This window comes from Emydura macquarii, unplaced genomic scaffold, assembly GCF_026122565.2.
Source record: "Emydura macquarii macquarii isolate MOO-44397 ecotype Brisbane River unplaced genomic scaffold, CSIRO-AGI_Emac_v2 contig_1229, whole genome shotgun sequence".
In the NCBI taxonomy this organism is placed as follows: Eukaryota; Metazoa; Chordata; order Testudines; family Chelidae; genus Emydura; species Emydura macquarii.
The window spans coordinates 575,362-596,476 of NW_027131366.1; the positions used below are offsets into that span (position 1 = coordinate 575,362).

The 21,115-nt window shown below is 39.4% G+C and overlaps 1 protein-coding gene across 2 annotated transcripts in view; it reads right to left on the reverse strand.

Moving 5' to 3' along the window:
• Window positions 1-1,422: 1,422 nt before the first annotated feature.
• Window positions 1,423-21,115, reverse strand: part of UNC79 (unc-79 homolog, NALCN channel complex subunit) — a 139,361-nt gene continuing 119,668 nt past the window's right edge. For both annotated transcript variants that reach the window (XM_067547041.1, XM_067547040.1), the window contains 7 exons: window positions 19,752-19,841; window positions 15,004-15,179; window positions 12,878-13,064; window positions 11,293-11,490; window positions 9,015-9,092; window positions 2,947-2,988; window positions 1,423-2,115 (listed from right to left, as the gene is read on the reverse strand). In XM_067547041.1, the coding sequence (XP_067403142.1) occupies window positions 1,915-2,115; window positions 2,947-2,988; window positions 9,015-9,092; window positions 11,293-11,490; window positions 12,878-13,064; window positions 15,004-15,179; window positions 19,752-19,841 (972 nt within the window). In that variant the 3' untranslated portion in view covers window positions 1,423-1,914. The remainder of the gene's footprint in view (window positions 2,116-2,946; window positions 2,989-9,014; window positions 9,093-11,292; window positions 11,491-12,877; window positions 13,065-15,003; window positions 15,180-19,751; window positions 19,842-21,115) is intronic.

Here is a 21,115-nt window from a genome sequence, read left to right on the forward strand (position 1 = left end):
TAAAGGGCTATTTAACATAGCAGAGAAAGGCATAACAAGAACCAATGGCTAGTAATGAAGCTACACACATTCAAATTAGAAATTAGGCACACATTTTTAACATTGAGATTTAACCATTGGAACAAACTACCATCTCTTGATGCTTTAAACTCAAGACTGGATACCTTTCTGAAGATAGTCTTTAAACAAACACAAGTTACTGGGTTCAATACAAGGGTAACTGGGTGAAATATAATGGCTTGGGATGTACAGGAGATCAGACTAGATGATTTAATTGTCCTTTCTGGTCTTAAACTCTATGAATCTATGAGTGAACAGAATCTAGATCACTCAACTGTGTTGGTTCTGCACGGCTAACAAGAGTAAAAGAAATAAAACCTTTTTTTTCTCTTTAATTCACTAAGGTCAGCAAATATGACCCTGAATACACACAGGGACCAGATCGCTTGAGTAAGTTGATGCAGTTTCTACAATCATTTTTAGAGTAGAATGGGACTTTAACAACATTTTTCCAATTACTTCCCTTTTTCTCCTCTAGTAAATCTACTGAGGAAACATTTACCCTTTTGAATGACACAGCCAAACTTAATAAAAATATACTCAAGAAATTCTCTTCAGGACTCCTCTCCCCCTCCAAATGTAGTTGGGGAAAAACACATTCATGCTGAGAGTGATATAAAGGATATGTTTTAATAGGATTTTAATACACAGCTTATGTGTATATTTATTCTTTTTCTAGTCAGTGCACCACAGTAATAAATATGAGAGATCATTTGTGAATCAACAGAGTTAAATATTAATTACAAGAGGTGATAAATTCTGCTGTTCTTAGGATTTCACCAAAAGCCACTGAAGCCAATGAAAGTCTTTCCATTGACTTCAAGGGGCTTTGGACAGTCCCTTAATGCTATTAAAATTCATTTGTTATTAAACATAACTTTCTATGCACTATTATGCCATAGCTATAATTTGTTATCATCATTATGCAAAAGTTCAGGTCCAAACCTGCTCCTACTGAACTCTATGGTAAAATTTCCCTAGACCTGAAAAAGCAGAATGGGGCTGTACATTTTTAGTTGGGCTGTATACAAGTATTGACAAAAGAATAAAATACAGTATTCACAAAATTGAAGTGGTTGCCATGAAACTTACAGGAAAGTACAGCACAAAATCAATGAAAGTGGAAAGCCATTTTTTCAAAAAAATAATAAAACCATACTTAACAGAGTTGGTAAACATTAAACAAAAATGACAAGCCAACTGGCACAGTTTAACAACCTCATTTCTAAGTGTGATTTGTAATAATGCTCCTCACAAGCTGCTGTTTTTCCAGAACATAATGACAAAAAGCCTCATTATAACATCACTGTTTTACAGTGATAAGTTTTATTGAACTGTGAGTTTAAAGAAAAAGCTCTAGAAATAATCCTAAATTCCCCACCCCCCTTTTTTTATTTTATTTTATTTTTATTTTTTTTGGTTATCATCCAAAATATCAACATAACACTTTCATGTGTCAGTGCATACACACTATTATAGTTTTAAAAAAATAGAAGTTAAAGAAAAATGATTTTTGGTTTTGTTTAAAAAATAATTTAAAGAACCATTTCAGAATCAAACATTTCAATGACCAGAGATATGTTTAGCATGAAAGATTGGAGCCCAATCCTGCAAACATTCTTGAGAGCACTCTCAATGACTTACTGGGCCTGCTCGTGTGAGCAATAATTATATGTGTGATTATGGATTGGCAGGATCAGGCTCTTAGCTTTGCCCATTGCAAGCTTTTGCACAATTGTCTTAGGCTAAAAAGCATAGCTACAGTACCGATATATACAAAAATGGGCTTTTGTCTTATAGCTTTAACCCTATTATTGCTAGACTAAAGTGAAGATTTGGAACAATTTACATAATTTATAGAGGATAAAACTGAGATGCAGCTTCAGATGACTGGATTTCCACTTGAGCCATTTTAAACTGGGTACACTGTAGCCATTTGCGGAGTACAGATGAGATATTGTTCATTTGTCCTGACCCCTGTAACATCCTCAGGCTATGGTGGTTCACGTTATTCTGAATGGCTTGAAGGCGCAGTTGGAGTCCAGCAGATAAATGCTGTTAAAATCATCAGAAGGTTGAGTTTCTCTTTTTTATTCAATACATACATTAAATCAGGATTATGTAAGATTTTTTTCCAAGCACTGGTTTTTGGGAGAGGTTTCCTCAGCATACTGCACCCCCGTCAATTGCAGGTCTTATTCTACCTCATCTCCAACCACTGACAAAGATGTTGCCACCCAGGGCATTGATTTCAGGCCACCATCCCCAAAATCACTACGTTCTCAACAGCAACTTTATACTGGAGCTTTCTGCACAGTCTTTATTCCCATCCACTCTTGACTGACAGGACACATTGCTACTCCTCATCCTCATTTCTGCCACAAACAAGGTCCCACTTAGCTCTGGTATCATCCAACCGTCAGACCTTGGCAGGTCAACATCAGGTGCTGTAGAACTAAAAGTCACCCCCTGAATCAGGGGTTCTCAACCTGTGGATCACTATGCGTTGTCAGGGAGTCATGACCACCCTGCTTTCCTTATCTATTTAAATGGGGATGGGGAGGGTTTCCCACCTAGATCCCAGTTAAATGGAAGTCATGGGTGGGGCAGTGTCTCAGTACGGAAAAGGCTGAGAACTACTGTCCTAAATGATGCCTCTGCCCGCTCAAATTTGGCATATTCAATGTTGGGCCACTGAATGTGCCCAAATATTAAGCATTTTGCATGTTATAATGAGATGTATGTTGAAAAAATACTATGGAGTTTTTATGATGCATTGTCAGAGTTTGGAACCTGAGTCCAGTACTCTTATTTCTGGAGTACATTCAGACAAAGCACAGAATATAAATATCAACAAGCATGAAAGAACAAGAGAAAATAACTTACCTTTAGATTTGACTGAATCATTGGCAACCACATGGGAATTAGCTGCATGAAGAGACAATACATGTTTTGTTAGTATACTATATGTGTTTATAAATCTGTTCCAGTTACAGTGAGTCAGAGCAGGGTATATCTAACTCATTTAGTTTTTTGAATGGGATGGTGGCACATGCTGAAAGGACTCATCCATAAAAATGGAAATGTCTTTGTAAAACATTGGCATGCCGGACATGTGGCATTCAGAGGTTAAGAAGCCAGCTTTGATCATTTGCAGCCTATTTTACAATAAGTAACAATTACTGAGACTATTTTAAGGCAATGTTGAGTGCTTTAAATTAAAATCCATTAAAGGAATCCTTCATTATATTTTCCATGAAGTGTTGTCTTAACTTCCAGGGGAGCAGGTATTGGAATAAATGCGCACAAAAAGGTTCACACTGCTGCATATTTTTAAGAGTGAAAAAGATTGAGGCAGAAGCTCATGATGATGCAGAAGATCATTGTTTTATAGGTCAACAATCCTAGGCATCCATGCTAAACTCTCACATCTAATTTAGGCCCAAGCCCTCCCTTTCACTATATAGCACGTCTGGCAGACAGTGAGCTGGGTATCTTAATGCTGGGGGTGTGGATAATGAATTTTCCCTGCAGTCTGCCAAGCAGCTGTGGAGTTGCTGTACAGCTGTCACAGCAGTCCAAATGTGGCCCCTCCGTGGGAGCGATGAGTGAATCCATATAGCAGTGGATCTTCCAGCCTCAACCTTGCCTTGCCATGCCCTAATCCCTCATCACCAACTGCTCTCTGTGCATTTGCCTCAAAGGAGCCCTCCCTGCACCCTACTTCCAAGAGATAGAAGTCTCACTCAGCAGGATGAAAAAGTACCTCTTAGGGTCTGATCTATGCCTGCATTTATTTTCTCCAGGACAGCGCATCATCAAAACTGCACTCAAAACTCCCATTGATTTCCCTGGGAACTTTATTTGCAGAGCAACTGCAGGATCAGGGCTTCATGTGGTCCTACTCCAGACATCGACGGAGTAGGAGAGGCAAGGAGGGCTCTGGGAATCCATAATCCAAGAGCTGATATTTATTTCTGGCTACATCTCTTAGCAGAACTTTTATTTGAGGGTAACTTTATATGACAAGCCTATGGAGGACAAAGAGACCATTTCTAGCCATTCTCTCCAATGTTAATTTACCAACTGGGCATATTGTTCTGAAATGCTTCTCCAAATGGCATTAGAATTTGCAATTTACCAATTATGCTACTGAGAGTTGCAAGTTAAACCTAATCAGTATTGACAGCACTAGATAAAGCACCATTCCCTCTATTCAAAGAATGCTAATTATTTGTCTGATGGCATAACATAAATTTCAGTGCTGTTTTGCTAGTGGATCATATGCAGCTCTGTCAGTCTTGATTACTTGGTCCACCACATAAAGAACCATATTCAGTCCTCAGTTTCTGCAGGCAGAAGAATGCCAAAACAGACGGAAGCCAGAGGCAGGGAACGGGAATGTTAGCTCTGTAATCTCCTTCCCTGCAGAAGCTCCTGAGCCATCAAAGGTCCAGTGGAGGTCTCCGTGGGGTTTTTGAGAGGCAGAAATAGCAAACCTCAAAGAACATGCACTCTCCATGGCATGCTCTTCCTGCTAACCCCACAGATTTACCCCTGGAAATCTGATCAGGCATTCATGCTGCTCCTATGGAGTTAGTCAGTGGTAGCATGTTTCCTCCCAAAGGGGAAGGGAAGCTGAGAGGGAAGCTATGCAGAAACACAAAGCCTGTTATGTACCCCAAGATCCACACAAGGTTTAGGAGGACTGAACACTCTGCCTTAGTGGGGGCGTGTTAGAGGAGAGCAAATCCTCCTCCTCCCCCCACCACCACCTAGCTGGATGGAAGATAAAGAAATTGAGTTGGAAGACTGGCATTTTTTTCTTTCCATCTCCCACTCAGGCTTTTCTCCAAAAGGGAGAATGTGGCTTAAAAATCAGTCCAAAAAATGCTATCTGACAAAAATGGGAACAGCTCTATCCCAGGGGGAAGCATACACAGAGCAAGTGGGTGGAGAATGAAATACCAATGACTAAAAGTAGATGAAATCAGGAGGGGAACTCTCCCCGCAGTCAACAAGGAAGGGGAGTTGTGAGAAAGTGCTGCTCCCTGCCAGTGAGGTGAGACAAAGCTCCTCCTCTCCTTTTAGCTTAGGAAGATCTGCACTCCCCTATCCTGTTCCATTTTCTCTGACTTTACCCTGGTCTCATTCCTAATAAGGTTCCCCACCACATCAGCCTCCAAGTAAACACCCTTCCCATAATCCACCTGACAACATGTGATCCTCTGACTCCTGGTTTTGGTGGATCGTTACAATTACACTATTTTTCTGTGTCTGCTGTGATGAAGTGGCCTTTTTTTAACATTTTAATCATATCTGGTTCCCTGTGTAGAATAAGAAAAACAGCACTAAACTTAATTAATGCTAATAATAAGTGTGCAGGTTTTAGTGCTAAGAAGGGGTGGGGTTGTTGTTGGTGATCTGATTTCCAGAAAGCTCAGGAAAGATGCAGAAAACTCAGGAAAAGGATATTAAGAAAGTACTGAATAAAAAATAAAATTCTTTTTCGCTCCACTCTCTCTCCTCCTGACCATTCTTTGGTGATAACGTACTCTTGTTTGAAAGGCTTACATCTATGTCAGGGGCATGCGGCCTGTGGGGTTAATTTGTGTGGCCCACACACTCTAAGCACCACCAGCCCATGTGCCCCCTACCACCAGCCTGAGCGCTCCCAGCCCCCGGAGTATTAAGCAGGTATGGAAAATGAGTAAGTGAAACCTGCACCATTGTGCTGCCCCTTTAAAAAAAAAAAAAAAAAAATTAAACACAGTGTGGCCCGCCAAGTGAACAATTTTGTCTTAAATGGCCTTGTGGCCAGATAACTCTGACACCCCTGATCTACGTAAAGGAAAGGTGCTTTGAAACAAAAAATATATTCTGTCCACTACACTTAATTACCAACCAGGTCAAGGCAATAAAAGATTTTTCTAAACTGTCTGAAACATAATAAAAAGAACAATCAACCAACAATCAGAGAGCTGCTATCTTTGTAGCCTCTTCATGTAGGTCAGGGCTGAGAAATTTCAGGTCTTCCCTGCAACCTTTGAATAAAAGACAGTTTCAAAGCTGATTTTGTATAAATTTCATGTTTGTAAATCAATGGTTTTCAATCTTTTTTCATTTGTGGACCCCTAAAAAATTTTGATTGGAGGTGTGGACCCCTTTGGAAATCTTAGACATATCCGCAGGGGTCCATGGACCACAGGTTGAAAACCACTGATATAAATTATGGAGGTGCTAGCCATGGCTCCATAGTTAAATCTGAGCTTTGTACTTAAAGCAGGGATTCAACCTCTTTGTAATGTTTCAAAAATACAGCATAACCTCCCCAAAATGATAGCACTTATTTTTAAAGTATAGAATGAATACTGAAACAATTAAAAAATACTGAGTTTTTAAAAATCGGTTTAAACTAATCTGGTACTACAAACAATAAAAAGCTTTAATTATAAACATATGGTTATTGCATGGTGTCACTGAAGGACAGAGTTATGGTTGTTTGGTTGCCCTAACTGTGTATTTACAAACCTTAACATACTTGGATTTCTTTTAAGCTTTTCTTGAATTTCCAAGATTTATAATGCTTGTTTTTGCAATAAATACAACAACCCTTAATGTATTTTACTGTTAATTACTGATACATACTCTCAATCTTCACTTCATTGTAACATAGTTTTTGCTTGAGAATTTACTGCAGAATTGATGCCAGGTTCACTTCTCCTTTGGGTAGGAAGGCAGCTTTAAAATCCACCCTAGGTTTCATAGGATCCTGATTCACAGATGTTCAATCAGTGCACCTACTGAGAATCCTGTCCATGCCCCATCCTGGGACAACCCTGCCCACTTTTAGGGCCCAGACCTGCAGAGCCTAAGTACTGAACTGAGCCTTTTACCTTTTTAGAAATCTGAATTTTAACATTTGCTAACAGAACTTGAATCTCTTCAGTCCAATCTGCCTCATGCTGTCAGTCACCCACTAGGAAGTGAAATGCCATCTCATTCAAATGTCAGCCCCTCCTTGAGAGGGTCAAAACAGCCCATTTACTGCAGGGCTATGCATGAAGTGAGGCAGTCAGAGAAAGTATGTCTAAAATCTCTTCAGAAATTTCATTCTTTGATTTAGATATTCTCATTCAGGGAATGTTTAAGTAGTTGTCCACAGTACTAGAACAGTATAACTTCCTCGTCCGTTAGTTTTAAAGGAGGCATGGTAACAGGGCATTGCCTTTCAATTTTAGCTATTGTGTTGCATTTTAACTTGCTGCTGAACACTAAGGATATGACTACACTGCAACATAAGCCTGTGGTTGAGCCCGGGCTCAAGCCTAACCCCCCTTTGCAGCTACACCACAACTGCGCTAACCCAGGGTGCAGACCCAAGATCCCAGGAGCCTGCAGGGCTGGAGGGTCTAAGCTGGAGGTAAGCTGGGACCCAGGATCTGAGCCCTATTGCTTTGCAGTATAGATGCAGCTCTGCTTGACTTGGGTCCTGGGAGTCAGCCGGACATATCCCACAATTCCATGGGACAACATCCTTAGTCCTCTATCCCAATAATTTGCAATCCACTCTACTGAGAATGGAAGCCACGCCCTCTTTGTAAACAGCAGCAGCTCAGTGTTAACCCATTCTCTCATGATCACCACTCTGCAAGCACACTGTCAGAGAGCTTCCTAGGTTTGCAATGCAGAGCAAACCATCAAGCCTTTTGCAAAACAAGCTGCTTCCTGATAATGTGCAAAGTGGGTAGTAAAGTTTTCCCACAGTGCACCTCGGTCCTAGGGCTAGAGCAGCCAGATTTCAGGGGAGGGAGGAAGGGCACTAGAGTTTGGGATATGATTACTTTGACTCAGGTGTATGCATTGCAATATGGACATGAGAGCCCTAGGTTTCAGCACAGGTTAGAAAAGAGTTAACATAGGGTTAAATACAATGTAGACACTCAAGCCAAGGTTCCCTAACGTGGGTCTGCTGACTCAAGTGCCATTAACCCCGGGCTTATGTTGCAGTGTAGACATACCCTAAGATGGAAAAGAATAAAACCCAGGAGCTTGCTCTAATGCAATGCAACGGTTCAGCTGTATAAAGGAACATACCTCATCTAGACTCATAGTACTAAGGACAGCTTTGCTTGCTGTTATTTCATCTGAAAAGCAGCTATCTAAGGGACTAAGTGGGAAAGCATCTATAATGCTAGCAGATTTGATTTATCCTGTGACCACCCCAATTCTTTTCATTTCTTCTTTGGTTTGGCTTCTTCCAATCAGATTAGTTCAGGGAACACTATGTTCACCCGCAAGGAGAAAAATACTACTTTGTTTTCACTTTGGATTAAATGCTGCAGGACACTGATTTCCAAAGGAGTTTTGCACAAGCAAGGCAAGCAGAACATGGCCCTGTACTGGTGAATAGCTTGTTGTGCTTCCCTAGAAGAACAGGATTCACCATCAAATTATATTCAGTTAAGTAAGAAACACACACATAGGCATTTAATATAACCAGACATTATTCAGGCACACTTTTTGTGCTATCACTGTGAAAGAATTTGAGTGTCAGGACGTAAATGTGATCTGCAAAGAAAGTTGAGTGACATCAACATTGTTAGGAATTAGAGATTAGTCCAAAATGGAAAATTAAAATCCAGATTTGGAACCCTGCTTCTTACAAAGGTCAGAGGTGTTTCAGTGCAGACTTTTGGTTCTGTCTGTTATAGAAACTGGGAGTAAATAAGATACAGTCAAAATTCAAGGGGAGTTTGGACTCAGGATTTTGGTTTACGCCTTTATGTTGGGAATTTTGCTCTTTTAATGTTGTTCATTCCTGCACTGACCTTTAACCTCAGTTCCTTCTAAGTTTCCCCTTCTAAGAAGCCTGTTTGAAAAAAGGTCCCTACAAATATCACTAGGCAGGCGTTATCCTTATAAAAGTATTCACAATGTGTGGTTCCACCTACCTTGACAAAGATAGTGGAGTTGCATTCTTGCAAAGCCTCCATTAAACTAATCACATGCAGGCACACCATTTCCACCATCTGAAAGAAAAATTTTAAATAAATATCCAGTGTAATAATATTGTGAACATAGCCAGTGGTCCCTAGGGATAGTCTCACTCCATTTTCTTGGCAGCTATACTGAATCATAAGCTGTATATTTTTTAAACCACTGACATTTTAGGTTAAATATCACATGACGACATGAGGGACATTTTTATTTACTAAGTCTTTCTCTGGTGCAACAGCACTTATATGTTAGAGTGGTCTATTTATTGTGTTTAATGCCTATCGCACACAAAGAGAAATTGTCTTCAGCTTTCTTCCTCTCAGTCCTTATTGTTCTTTCTACATGTCCCTGTTGGGTAGTTCTCATCAATCACTGAGTCAGAAATTTGGTATTTTTATTTACTGAATTCCTCCGAAAATTGACTTATTCACAAAGATCACATTTTATTGTTTCCATCTGAAGGTGATTTATTGTTCTGAACTGGCAGAGGGACCATGAATTCTTTGATTTGGTAGCATGAAATATGGCATAAGCAAATATTAGCTGTTTGGTAGTAAATGGCATTTTATGTTTTATATTATGTAAATACACAGGTATAAAAAGACAAATATCCTGAGACATCAGTGAGAATTTACAGTGCCTGTCTGAACTATGCATAGATTCCCCTAGATAATCATAACTTTAGCTTTTCGGTAGTGCTTGTCTTCTTCAAAGAGCTTTACAAACATTAACTAATTAAACTTCAAAACACCCCTGTGAGCATAAGTATTATTATCCACATTTTACAGAGCAGGTAGCCAAGGCAAAGAGTCTAATAACTTGTGCTGGCCACATAATGAGTCATTGTTACAACTGGGATTAATACTCAGGGGTTCCTGGTCCCACACCTTTCCCCTTAGATTTGACCACACATCAGGCCAGTCACAGGTAGAGATCATGCAGAATTCCAGTTGACTTCACTAGGAGTTCAATGCATATAGCAGCAGTTCCCAAACTGCAGTCAAACTAGCAGTCCCATTGAGAGCAGGCCCATCACCCAGGCTTCTCCACATTTCTGGGTGTTAAAATCACATTAAAGGACAGCTATAAATATATTAAGTACTTGCTTAATATGACTTTCAGGTAAGCAATTGCTATAGCTGACACAAGAATATTCTACCTGCAGTCCTTGCAAATGCAAAAAAATGGAAAACGCCCAAACATAGATGGGATGGGAGGTGATCTACATGATCATACATGAGCGGGGAGGTGCTCCACAAAGCAGTCTCTATATAAATAGGTGGTCCACATTCTAAAAAATGTTGAGAGCCCCACACTTAGAGGACCAGGCTACATGTGAGGAATCCCTTTGTCTTGGACCTAAATCAGAACCTTCAGAGCCAAAGCCAGCAATTACCACTTCAGTTAACAGAGAATATCCATCACATTAGTAGAACCAGAAGCTCATGGACAAGTCTGGCAAGTGGGAGTCAAGACTGCGATGTACCTTACCCATCTTAAGCAAGCTGTCAAACCTGAGCATGCAAACACAGAGAGCTATTATTCTAGCACTGTGCATGCCTCAGGGCCTGAACCTATGAGATACTCAGTAATGGAAGTCAGTGGGATTTAAGAGCACTCGGCACATATCAGGAGGGATCGGGCAACCTGCATAGCACTGGTTCCTTAGTGCACATGCCGTTCCAGCACCTACATGCTAAACAGAGGGACTGGATGAATAATTCATAACAAATAATTAATTAAACAAATTTTGGCTCATTTTCTGTTTGTGAAATTCTATGAGCCGACTGCAGTCTTCTCAAACCATTCATTACTCAAAAATATTTGTTGAGTGATCTCCGTGGATTATGCTTGCTCGATAGCTTCTTTGCAAGCAGTTGGCTGTGAGAGTTCAATATTGATCATTTGAGCTGTTTTGACTGAACACGTTGGTCACATGGTAAAATCTCAAATAAATATTCACGGACCCGTTCTGAAATACTTAATCACTTCTACTACACAAAGGCAGTAGCTCTAACATTGAATAGTGCTAAGATCCTTGTTCAGATAACTACAGGGTAAAACTATGACTAATTATCTTTGCTTTTGAACTCTCAAAGATAACATATACTGCACATCCAAGAAAAGCACAACTACTTTACCAAATTATGCATAGCCCCATGTATTTAGTTTTAAGAGGGTTTGGCTTCACATAAATCTAACAAACAAATCTGTGTACAGCATCTGACTCACCACTTTGTTATGTGCCATAAGCTGCAGGATACTAGGTGTCACTCGGCTCCAAAATTCCAGAGCTGTAAGGATGGCTGTAAAGCTAAACTCATTTTGATTTTGGACCGTAGGAGCTACTGCTGTTTGTTCACAATACACTGTCCAGAGCTGAGCAAATATAAATGCATGGAAGAGGGAACACATGTGCAGCACTGATGTCTGTAGAAAGAGTAACAAGAAGAAAATGTTTTTCTTGAAATAGTATAAAGTACATTCCCCATCAAAGTACCCCCCATTAATATAGGTCTCCATCAAATTAATCCTCCATGAAGTTCTTCCCCATCAGGTACTCCTTGATCAAATACATCACAACTATCAAAGTGTTTCTCCCGTTAGAATGAAATAAGTGAAAGGCATCTGTTGAAAGATGCCATTCATGTTGAAAGCACATGTTTATATTTACAGCTTAAGAGCCAAAACCTGCAAACAGATCTGCACGTGCAGGCCCTTACCTGTGTACTCGCACTAAGGAGTACTGAAGGAAGGGTCAGAGTGTGCAGATCAGTTTGTCTTTTGAAACCAATCCTGCTGACCTTGCTGAGGTAAAACTCCCACTTCCATTAATGGGAGGCCTGTAGGAACAGGCCCCTATGACTCATGACCTTAAATGTGCTGCTACTGCCCAAGTCAGTAGGAGTGGAAGCTTTCCAAGGAAACATGTATCCATACAAAATAAATCATTTTACCTCAGCTTCTTTTGATCTGCAACCCAGTTCCACCTTACTGGGATATAATTGCCCCAAATCACCTCCATGTTATAGCCCCATAATATGAACTACACTTGCTGTGTAGTTTTACAGATGTACCTGAGCACGACCCATTAATAATAAATGTTAGATATAGTGATTTCTGACAGACACACTGAAGAGCCGTCAGGACTCTTAGACACGTCACTAGTTCATTATAAAAGAGAAGTTCTACTCAGATGTTTTCTTAGTTTAAAAGTGCAACAGTGATTCATGACCAAAGCCAGCGAGACTGCACCAAACACTGCCATGGTTGCTTGGTAACTGGAGGGAAGTATTTGAAAGAGCAAAAAGAACTAGAAGGAATGAATGGAAAGCATCAGCCTTGAATGGGTGAGGGAGGCTAAGTACTAGACAACCATGTGATCATTCTACTTCTGTAGTTAATAAATTCATATTTAGCGTAATGCATAGGGCCTGCTGCATCTACATTAATTATTGTCATAAATTGTTTACAATTTGCAACAATGAGCACTTTGCATCTTCAAAGCACTTGACAAATAAAGCTGGGCTTGAGCCCATTCCAGTTTGCACATATTACAGGTTATTTTAATCCTCACGTCAGCCTTGTGATGTAGGTTAGCAAGTCTTATTATGTCCATTTGAACAGAATAGAGAAGTTGTGTGATTTGCTGCAATAAGAGTCAATGTGGAGCTGTGAGAGCTAGGCTTGGGAAGAGGAGGGAAAGTTGTAAGATGCATTTCACCTCCCTGAAAAAAAAACACAACTGGTTAAGTGTTCGTAACACGAATGGCATTGCACACGGGGTGTATCATCTTAAACACATGGAATCCCTTACCTTTGACTGCTCTGGAAACCCAATCAGGATAACGATAAGGTGGTCTGCAATGTGGGAGCCAGCATCCAGAGGAATTGGCATGCAAGATGATGGAAAATTCGGACAGACGACATTGTGTGTCAGAGACCCCAGAAGTAGCCAGGAGAGCAAACGAATATGAGATACACATTCGATGAATTCTTTGGGCCTGTCAGAGAACAACTCATTTTTACAATGCATGCAAATTTTGCTATTCTCTCATTAACTGAAAATCTCCTATGTTTGCAAAATGCTGTCTCTGCTTGCTAGAGTCTAAGTCATTTGGAAAGCTTGTGGGAATGCCAGTTAAGAGCCACTTATAGATTGACTGACATGGCATGGCACTAACATACCCAGCAGAACTTGTTCTGTACTTGCAAAGCAGAGATCCTGCACAATGCTGATGTGGCAAATTCACAGTTTCATAGATCCACCGCAGAGATTATTCAGCTATAAATGATCAAAATGGGGGGTTATCCAAAAGAAGCTTTATATCATGATTCCTCTATATATTAAAGACTGTGGTTATGGCACTGGACTGTGATTCATGAGATCCAGATTCAGTTCCCAGCTCTTCCAGAGACTTCCTGTGTGACCATGGGCAAGTCACTGGATCTCTCTGAATCTCACTTCCCCATCAGTAACATAAGGTTAATAATACTTCCTTTCTCCCATCCTTTGTCTGTCTTTATCCATTTAGTTTGTAAGTTCTTTGGGGCAGGGACTGTCTCTTATTAAAAGATCATACAACACCTTGCAATGAGACCCTGATCTTAGTTGGGGCATCTAAGTCTCAGTGTAATACAAGAACAACAATATTTTTCATTGGTTTCATCTCAATCCGAGATCCCCTTGCTTTCACAAAGTCTGGAGTTTAGATCACTTACTCATTTGAATTCATAAGCACTGAGAAGAAATTGATTTCAGGTCAGAAAGCCATTGCCTAGCAGACCTCTCACAGCCATTTTTCATTACTAATTTAATATCGTCAGTGATTCAGAACACCAATACATTTATTTTATTCATTGGCTTTTCTATGGCATTCAGCACTCTGGGACCTGGGGCTTCACAAACGTTAATTATCCTCACATCAGGAGATATTATCCTCTTTTTACACATGGTGAACTGAAGCCCAGGGAGACAGTAGCCCTGATCCTGCAAACACACATACACGTACTTAACGGTAAGCACATATACAGAGAGCCAGATTTTTCAAGGTATTAGGTGCCTAAAGATGCAGATAGGTGCCTAGTGCGATTCTCATAAATGCCTAGGTGCCTATCTCCCACTAGGCGCCTACCTGGACCGTTAGGCACCTAAATACCTTGAAAAATCTGGCCCAAAGTGACTTGCTGAGCTCACATAGGAAATCTGTAGCAGAGCCAGGAATTGAATCCAAATGTGCTGAGGTCCTAGTGTCCTAACCACAAAACTATCCTTCCTCTCTATGAAAAATAATTGTAAAACAAAGCTTAGTTCTCTTCATCCGCACCACCATCATTTCCCCTTATCCTACATGCCCCACACCCACAAAGAAATACTGCAGATCAGGATCTCTCACATTTACCTTGACTGGGGCCAAAGCATATATTTAAATTAAAGTATATGTACAGCTTCACAGATTAAATCCAATGAAACCCTCAGATAGCAAAGTCTTTTTTTTTTTAAACAGATCATCTTCAGAATGGGCTTGATCCTGGAGTCCTTACTCATTTCACTCCTCACATAGGCAAATTGCAATGAGTAAGGAGTCAGGATTGGCCCTATATATCTAGGTTTACAACCAGAACTGAGCTAGCACTTTTATTCTGTTTTACTATGGACTCATATTCTAAAATCCTTATTCAAATTTATCCCTGATTTAACTTCATTGAAGCCAATGGAGTTACATCATGGATCCATTTGGGCCCATGATGCAACACTACTGAGTCATAAAGCTAGGTGCTGTTGAAACATTTAACTTTGAATTGTCTTTATTTCACTGTCCATCATCAAGCCATACCCACTGTCACCACTAACTGCAGTCTCTTTAATCTGGCAAGAACCACAGAATTCTTGTGGGAATTTCTGCCTCTGTGCTCTTATTTTGGGGACAAAAGTGCTCTTACCCCTGTTGCATAGCAGAAGGAGGATGATACAGCCACGGCAAGTAACGAATCACAGCTTTGTTATCTCTGTGATTTCCTCGTGTAATTTCCATAGCTGCAATTTGAGCTAAACCAACTTTGAGATGTCCACCAAATGTGTCTTCATGTAGTGGCTGCGAACACGTCTTCATGTGACTCTGGAAAGCAAAGATCAGATTTCCTATCCAGCAGGGTATTTCACTAGATCCACTTTACACAAATCCTCATATATTGTCTGTTCACCTTCAGACACCCATACAAAGAAAGAGTTGTGCAAATTGTGCATGCACATTTTGTATCAGGAAATCCTGCAACTATGTATGCAAACTATCTTTTGCATACTCAATTTATTTAATTGCACATCAAAGGACTCAATCTTTTCACACGGTAATACAATTTGCACAAGAAATGACCAGCTTTGCCTGTACAAATAGCTATTTGCATTTAAAAATGCAATGTTTTGCTTCTTCAGTGGCTGTGAGACCATTTTGCATGACTCATCTATTGTGAGGACATTTAGGCCCTGAAAATCTAAGAGCAGTGTTATATCTACTGAGCTGCATATGCTTATCCCAGAAATGATATTTTATAAAACCTATTATGGGCTGCAATGCTTTATTGATACTTCTTGAGATTCTTCCATATTCCCAAATGTGCTAACTCCAAATTGTCTATTACTATTGTAGATGTTGGCAGCACCAGTGGGTGTACGGTTTGCTTAAAGGAGTGCTTTTGTGCTTTGCAAAAGAGAGGCCATATCATCGCTGGAATAAATTGCTATAATGTCAGTCGACCTATGCTGATTTTCATTAACTGAGGATCTGGACCAAGTAATTTTAGTTCTAACATCTCAAAATCATTTAACTGAACTCCTGTTCCATCACAGACAGACAAAAAGATTGATCGATAGATCTTTTGCTTATGTCCAAAATAGTGAAATTTTCAAAATTCAAATTTCAAAATTCAGCTTCCCTGACCTTCTAGTAATTTACATTTTAATCCAAGAGAAAATAAAACCATAAGTAACTGAACACAGACAATAAATAAGAATATGGCTATCCTGAGAAGTTATCATGTGCAAGTCTAATATAATGCACTAGTTATTAATACAGGGCTGAGAAAGAAATACAATTAATATCTCTTTCACAGAAACTGAATGTACTCAGAATCTCAAAATACTTTCTTAGAGCTGAACTAACAACTTTTAACTAAAAATGTATTCAGCAACCTTCCTTTTTCTGTTCATTCAATGTCTGAAAACAGTTATTTCCTTAGTTTTATTAATTAACAATGAACAATTTTCCCTTTCCTTTTTAAAGTCAAAGCCTTGTTATTCACAATTTGACATTCCAAATCAAGTTGTGTTCCTATGTTGTGATTGGTCATTTACGTCACGTGATATTGTTCCCATCACCTGGATTAGCCTCTGGAGGGAATACTTGCAAAAAGCAAATGTATGATGTGAACGAATTTAAAATCCATTTTTCAGGAATATTTGTGTTAGTGAAACCCAGTCAATATGAACATTCATGTAAAATGAGTATGAATGGGCATGAACGTGAATGATGCGGACTTGTTTAAAATTTTGACTAAATATCTGTAGGTTTTTTGTTTTTGTTTTCAGTATTTACCCAGATATATAGGAGACAGACTGTGCTTCTGTGTATGTTCCTTAAAAATGTAAATCCAAAAAGGGAAGAGGCTACAGCTTTTCCACATACAAACATCCCTGACTAAAAATATACTTGTCTTTATATTTTTCAAGCTGAACCAGAATTTAAATAAACCATTACCTAAAATAATGGTCATATTAGCAGGCTTTCTATTGTTTTCCTTCAAGCTGCCTTTTCCATATACCATATGGGCTGAATCCAAAAAACCTAAAATCTGGGAATGCTTTGATTCTGATTCAGCTTTCAACCCCCAACTCAAAAAGTTTGGAGTTTGCTCCCTAGTTTTAATTTTGCCCCATTAAAAATATATGAAGAACAGAGCAGGAGGCTTAGTTCAGGTCCATCGCTTGCTAAACAAGGACTAGCAATAAACATGAAGAATTTTTAGATTCTGTAAAGACTTATGCAGCTGCATAATTTAAGCAAGTCAACGTGGATAAGGTAATATCTTTTACTGAACCAGCTTCTATTGTATGTAGTGCTCAGAGGGTTATAGATGGTGAGACCTCTCTGAATGATGATGTTTCTTGCATTTGCTCAGGAAGTAGATGTCACTGTTAAGTTTTGCTTCCTTTTTCTTTATGTTGTGGAGTTTCCATTTCAGATGGGAAAATTCTATGTCTTCCATTGCTGTTTGCAGTGTTGTTTTAGCTGTGGTGGTCCCAGGATATTTGACAGACAAGGTGGGTGAGGTAATACCTTTTACTGGACCTATTACCTCACCCACCCTGTCTCCCTAAAATCCTGGGACCACCACAGCTACAACAACACTGCATATAACTAAGCAAATCAGCAGTTCCACTGAACTGATTGGGCCTGCTACCCTTCTAATTCAAGTGAACCATTTGCATGAGCTTTTTTAAGATTGGAGCCTTAAAGAGATAGCAATAATTTAATAAAATGGGAAAAGAAAAGGGAAGAAAGGCGGAATAAAAAAAGTATGCAAGAAAGAGATCTTTTTTTAGGAGTGTTTCACAGATGAGAAAGGTCATCTGAATATATTTACAAAGATATGGTTTCCATTTATGGTTTCAATCAACTTCATGTTTTTTCTGTGGGTTAAGTATACCGGGGTAAGTCTCTCTTAGTTTCATCACTGATTCATTTTTTAGTATATTTGGAAAGTAATTTGGAATGTATGAATAACTTTTTAAAATGGAAAAATGAGAGTAGGATGGGAATTCAATTCAGTTGAAAAGGATTAATTAGTTCATGGTTTAGAGTGGCTTGCTTCTCCAGTGCAAAAGAGAAAAAAGTAGCTTCCTTTACTGGAGAATTTCTAAAAGTTCCATAGGGTTCAAGAAAGACATTCAGTAGGGCAAGAACCAGAAGTAGAGATTTTTCTTTCCAAAAAAAAATTTCTTGTGGGTTTCAACAGAAGCATGTTTTCAGGTTTTACCCATGACTCCTCCTCCTTTGTGTAGCCAATACTCTCCCTGCAAGAAGGTGTTCATGTGAAGGTAAAAGGTGAACTGGTAGCATGAGGCAGTCCAGTGCACTGTCACTACTTTTCAGAAAGAGATTGACACATTCCAAAGCTTGGCATATAAGGGAAGCAGCACACTCATCTCTTGGGGAGATGGTGTTTGCTGTGCAGCCTTTCAGTATCTCTTACAGACTGATCTGTGCTGCAAAATGCATTGAAGCAAATCAACTGCTCTTTAGGCACAGGCTAGACGTGAACCTGGGAGATTAGTAGCCAAGCCTCCCTAGAACCATATGTATGTCAGAGCCCAGGGAACAATGTGCCAATGACGGGAACATGTTTTCTTGCTAGTTGGAATGAGGCAACACTAGCTGCCCTGTATCTATTAAATGAGTTTTAGAGCACACAAATACAATTTGGCAATGCTTGATTTGACTGTGTTCAGTGATGGAGTGGCCTCTGGTTCTGCAGATGAACTTCCCCTCGGATCACTGAGCTCCTGTTGTTCAAACACTAATAGCCTTTTGCCAGATTTTAGAACTGGCTGCCACTTTTACAACTTTTTGACTCTCTTCTGTACTGTACTTTAGAGTGGCCCCTCTTCCATACTCTCACACCATCAATTTGTCTTGCAAGCTTTGTATTGGTTAGAAGTAGCAAGACTTGCTTATATCCCTTCCCGTTCTCCTTTATGTGCTAATTGGGTGAAATCCACTCCTGCACAGGGAGGCAGCAGTAGATCAACAGTCCATTTACATCTCACTTAAACCCAATTTTGAGGATTTAGGGGGTATTAAAGTGGTGCTATTGATATACCTGTGCTTCCCCTCTGCACAGAGGTGAATATCAACCACTGAGAGACTAGTTTAGAAGGACAATGTTACAATTTAAGTTTTGTAAATAAAAATAAGTCGTTATTAATATGTATTATTTATTTTACAAAACTTAATAATAAGAGAAATGTTTGTATGGGATTATTTTATTTAAAATACTGTACATTTCTCTGCCATGTTTGCTGTCCAAACATTGTCACATCAGGCTAATGTACGAGAACCAAAAAATAACACTGACTAGAAACCAAAGAGAAACTGACTAGTCTTTTTCCATTATCCAAACTGAGTGAAATGCATCATCATTCATGAGGAAAAGGAAATTGGATTTTTAAAATTATTACAATTTTAATAACTCATGGGTAAGTTATGCACCCCTAACAAACACAAGTAATGTCTGCGTGTGTGAATAAAGGATGCAGGCTTGCGCCATTAAAGCAGAATTAATAAAATGGATAAAGAAGTTTTATTTTTCTGCATATGCCTGTTTAACCTGACTGTTCCTTCCATAGCAACCTTTGTATATTATCTTATCAGCATCCACATTTCAAAAAATCAAAGCTGCATTTTTATTTGTGTGCTATGTATATTCAAATACAACCCTAACTTCAGCCCTTAGCATAAGCTACTTTCTTCTTTTTCCCTGAAGAAATGACTAACCTATGCTAGCACTAGCTTTAAAACAGAAATCTCTGTGTTGGTCATTTTCATATAAGTTCCCTCCAACTTTGTTTACAGTAAAGATGAAAGTCATAATTAACAAATACAATTTGGGTCAACATATCCCCGTACCGTACTCACCTTTAATTTGGTTAAGGTATGCATATCAGCAATAAAATCCAGCACTTCATTAACATACTGCCTCATGCACTCCATTGCTGCTGTTCCACACTAAAAAAACCACAAAAGAATTTAGTTTAATCATCTGGTTTTCAAGTTTCTGGATTTGCCTCATGTTCACTGGAAACACATCTGTTTCTTGTCTGCTTCTGGTGTTCTACTGTTTACTCGAATTGGAAATAAATATTCCTTGAGAGTCTTCTTTGCAGTGTAGTTTGCCCCATTATCCAGTAGTATATACATAAAGCAAACAATCTCAGTACCTGCTTTATCCATCACAGAAGTTCTCATCAGTGACTGTAACAAAAGGTTAACTGAAGACCTTTTGAAGAATGTTATTACAGTGCACTCCTTGAACTTTACACAGTGCCTGAATCAAAGTTCATTGATGTCAATGAGAGTCTTTCTATTGGCTTCAGTGGGTTCTGGATAACGCCCCAATACCTCAACTCTTCAAGCAGCTGAACTCTCCTGTGAGGGAAACTGGTGGGCTGAGCCCTAAGGAAGTGAAATAAAACCGTGTTCACCTGAACGAGTCCAGTTCAGGAAGCTTATGTAAAGAACACAGCCATTCTTCCTTGCTCACACACCCCCAGTGGAGATGGCACCAAAAAAATTTTTTAATTACTGTTCTCATGCTTTTTCCCTTGTTAGCAGAGATGAATGCATGCACCATAATTTTTGCTAGCAGAGGTTAGTGGCATATTTTCACTGACATTCAAAATACTCAAAAGATCAGCATTTTGCTGCCACTTCAAATGTGGCCCAATTTACAAATTATTTTTTAAAAAACATGCTAAATTTGGATCACAATTGTTTTCACTGCACAACAAGTAGGATTTTAAACGTGTTTTCAGAGTAACAACAAAAGTACTGTTTTCACAACATTTTGGGAACATGCACAATTCTAGGGACCCAAACTGTGAAAGATTTTTTTTTTTTTTTTTTTTTTTTAAAGAAACTGCAATGAAACCCCCTCCATAGTTACCCACAGCCTTGGGGAAACAGACACAATACAGTTTCTTTCCTTCAATTCCTATTTAAATGGGGAGGATAGATGGCACATTGGGCTCAATCATGAGCCAGCCTACACACCAGCACAGGGGAACTAGTGGGTATAAAACATCTCCCTGTGCTCTTGCATGAGCTACCTGCCTTTCAGTCACATTTCAGCTGCAGCAGTGTAGAGGGAGAAGTAATCTGTGCCAGGAAAAGGGCAGGCTCCCATTACCTCCCCCATAGACCAAAAGGGAAGCAGGGACTACACTGTGATGCAACAGAGTCACAATTTGGTCTGCGCTCTGTTCCTGGGCAGTGCAGCTGTG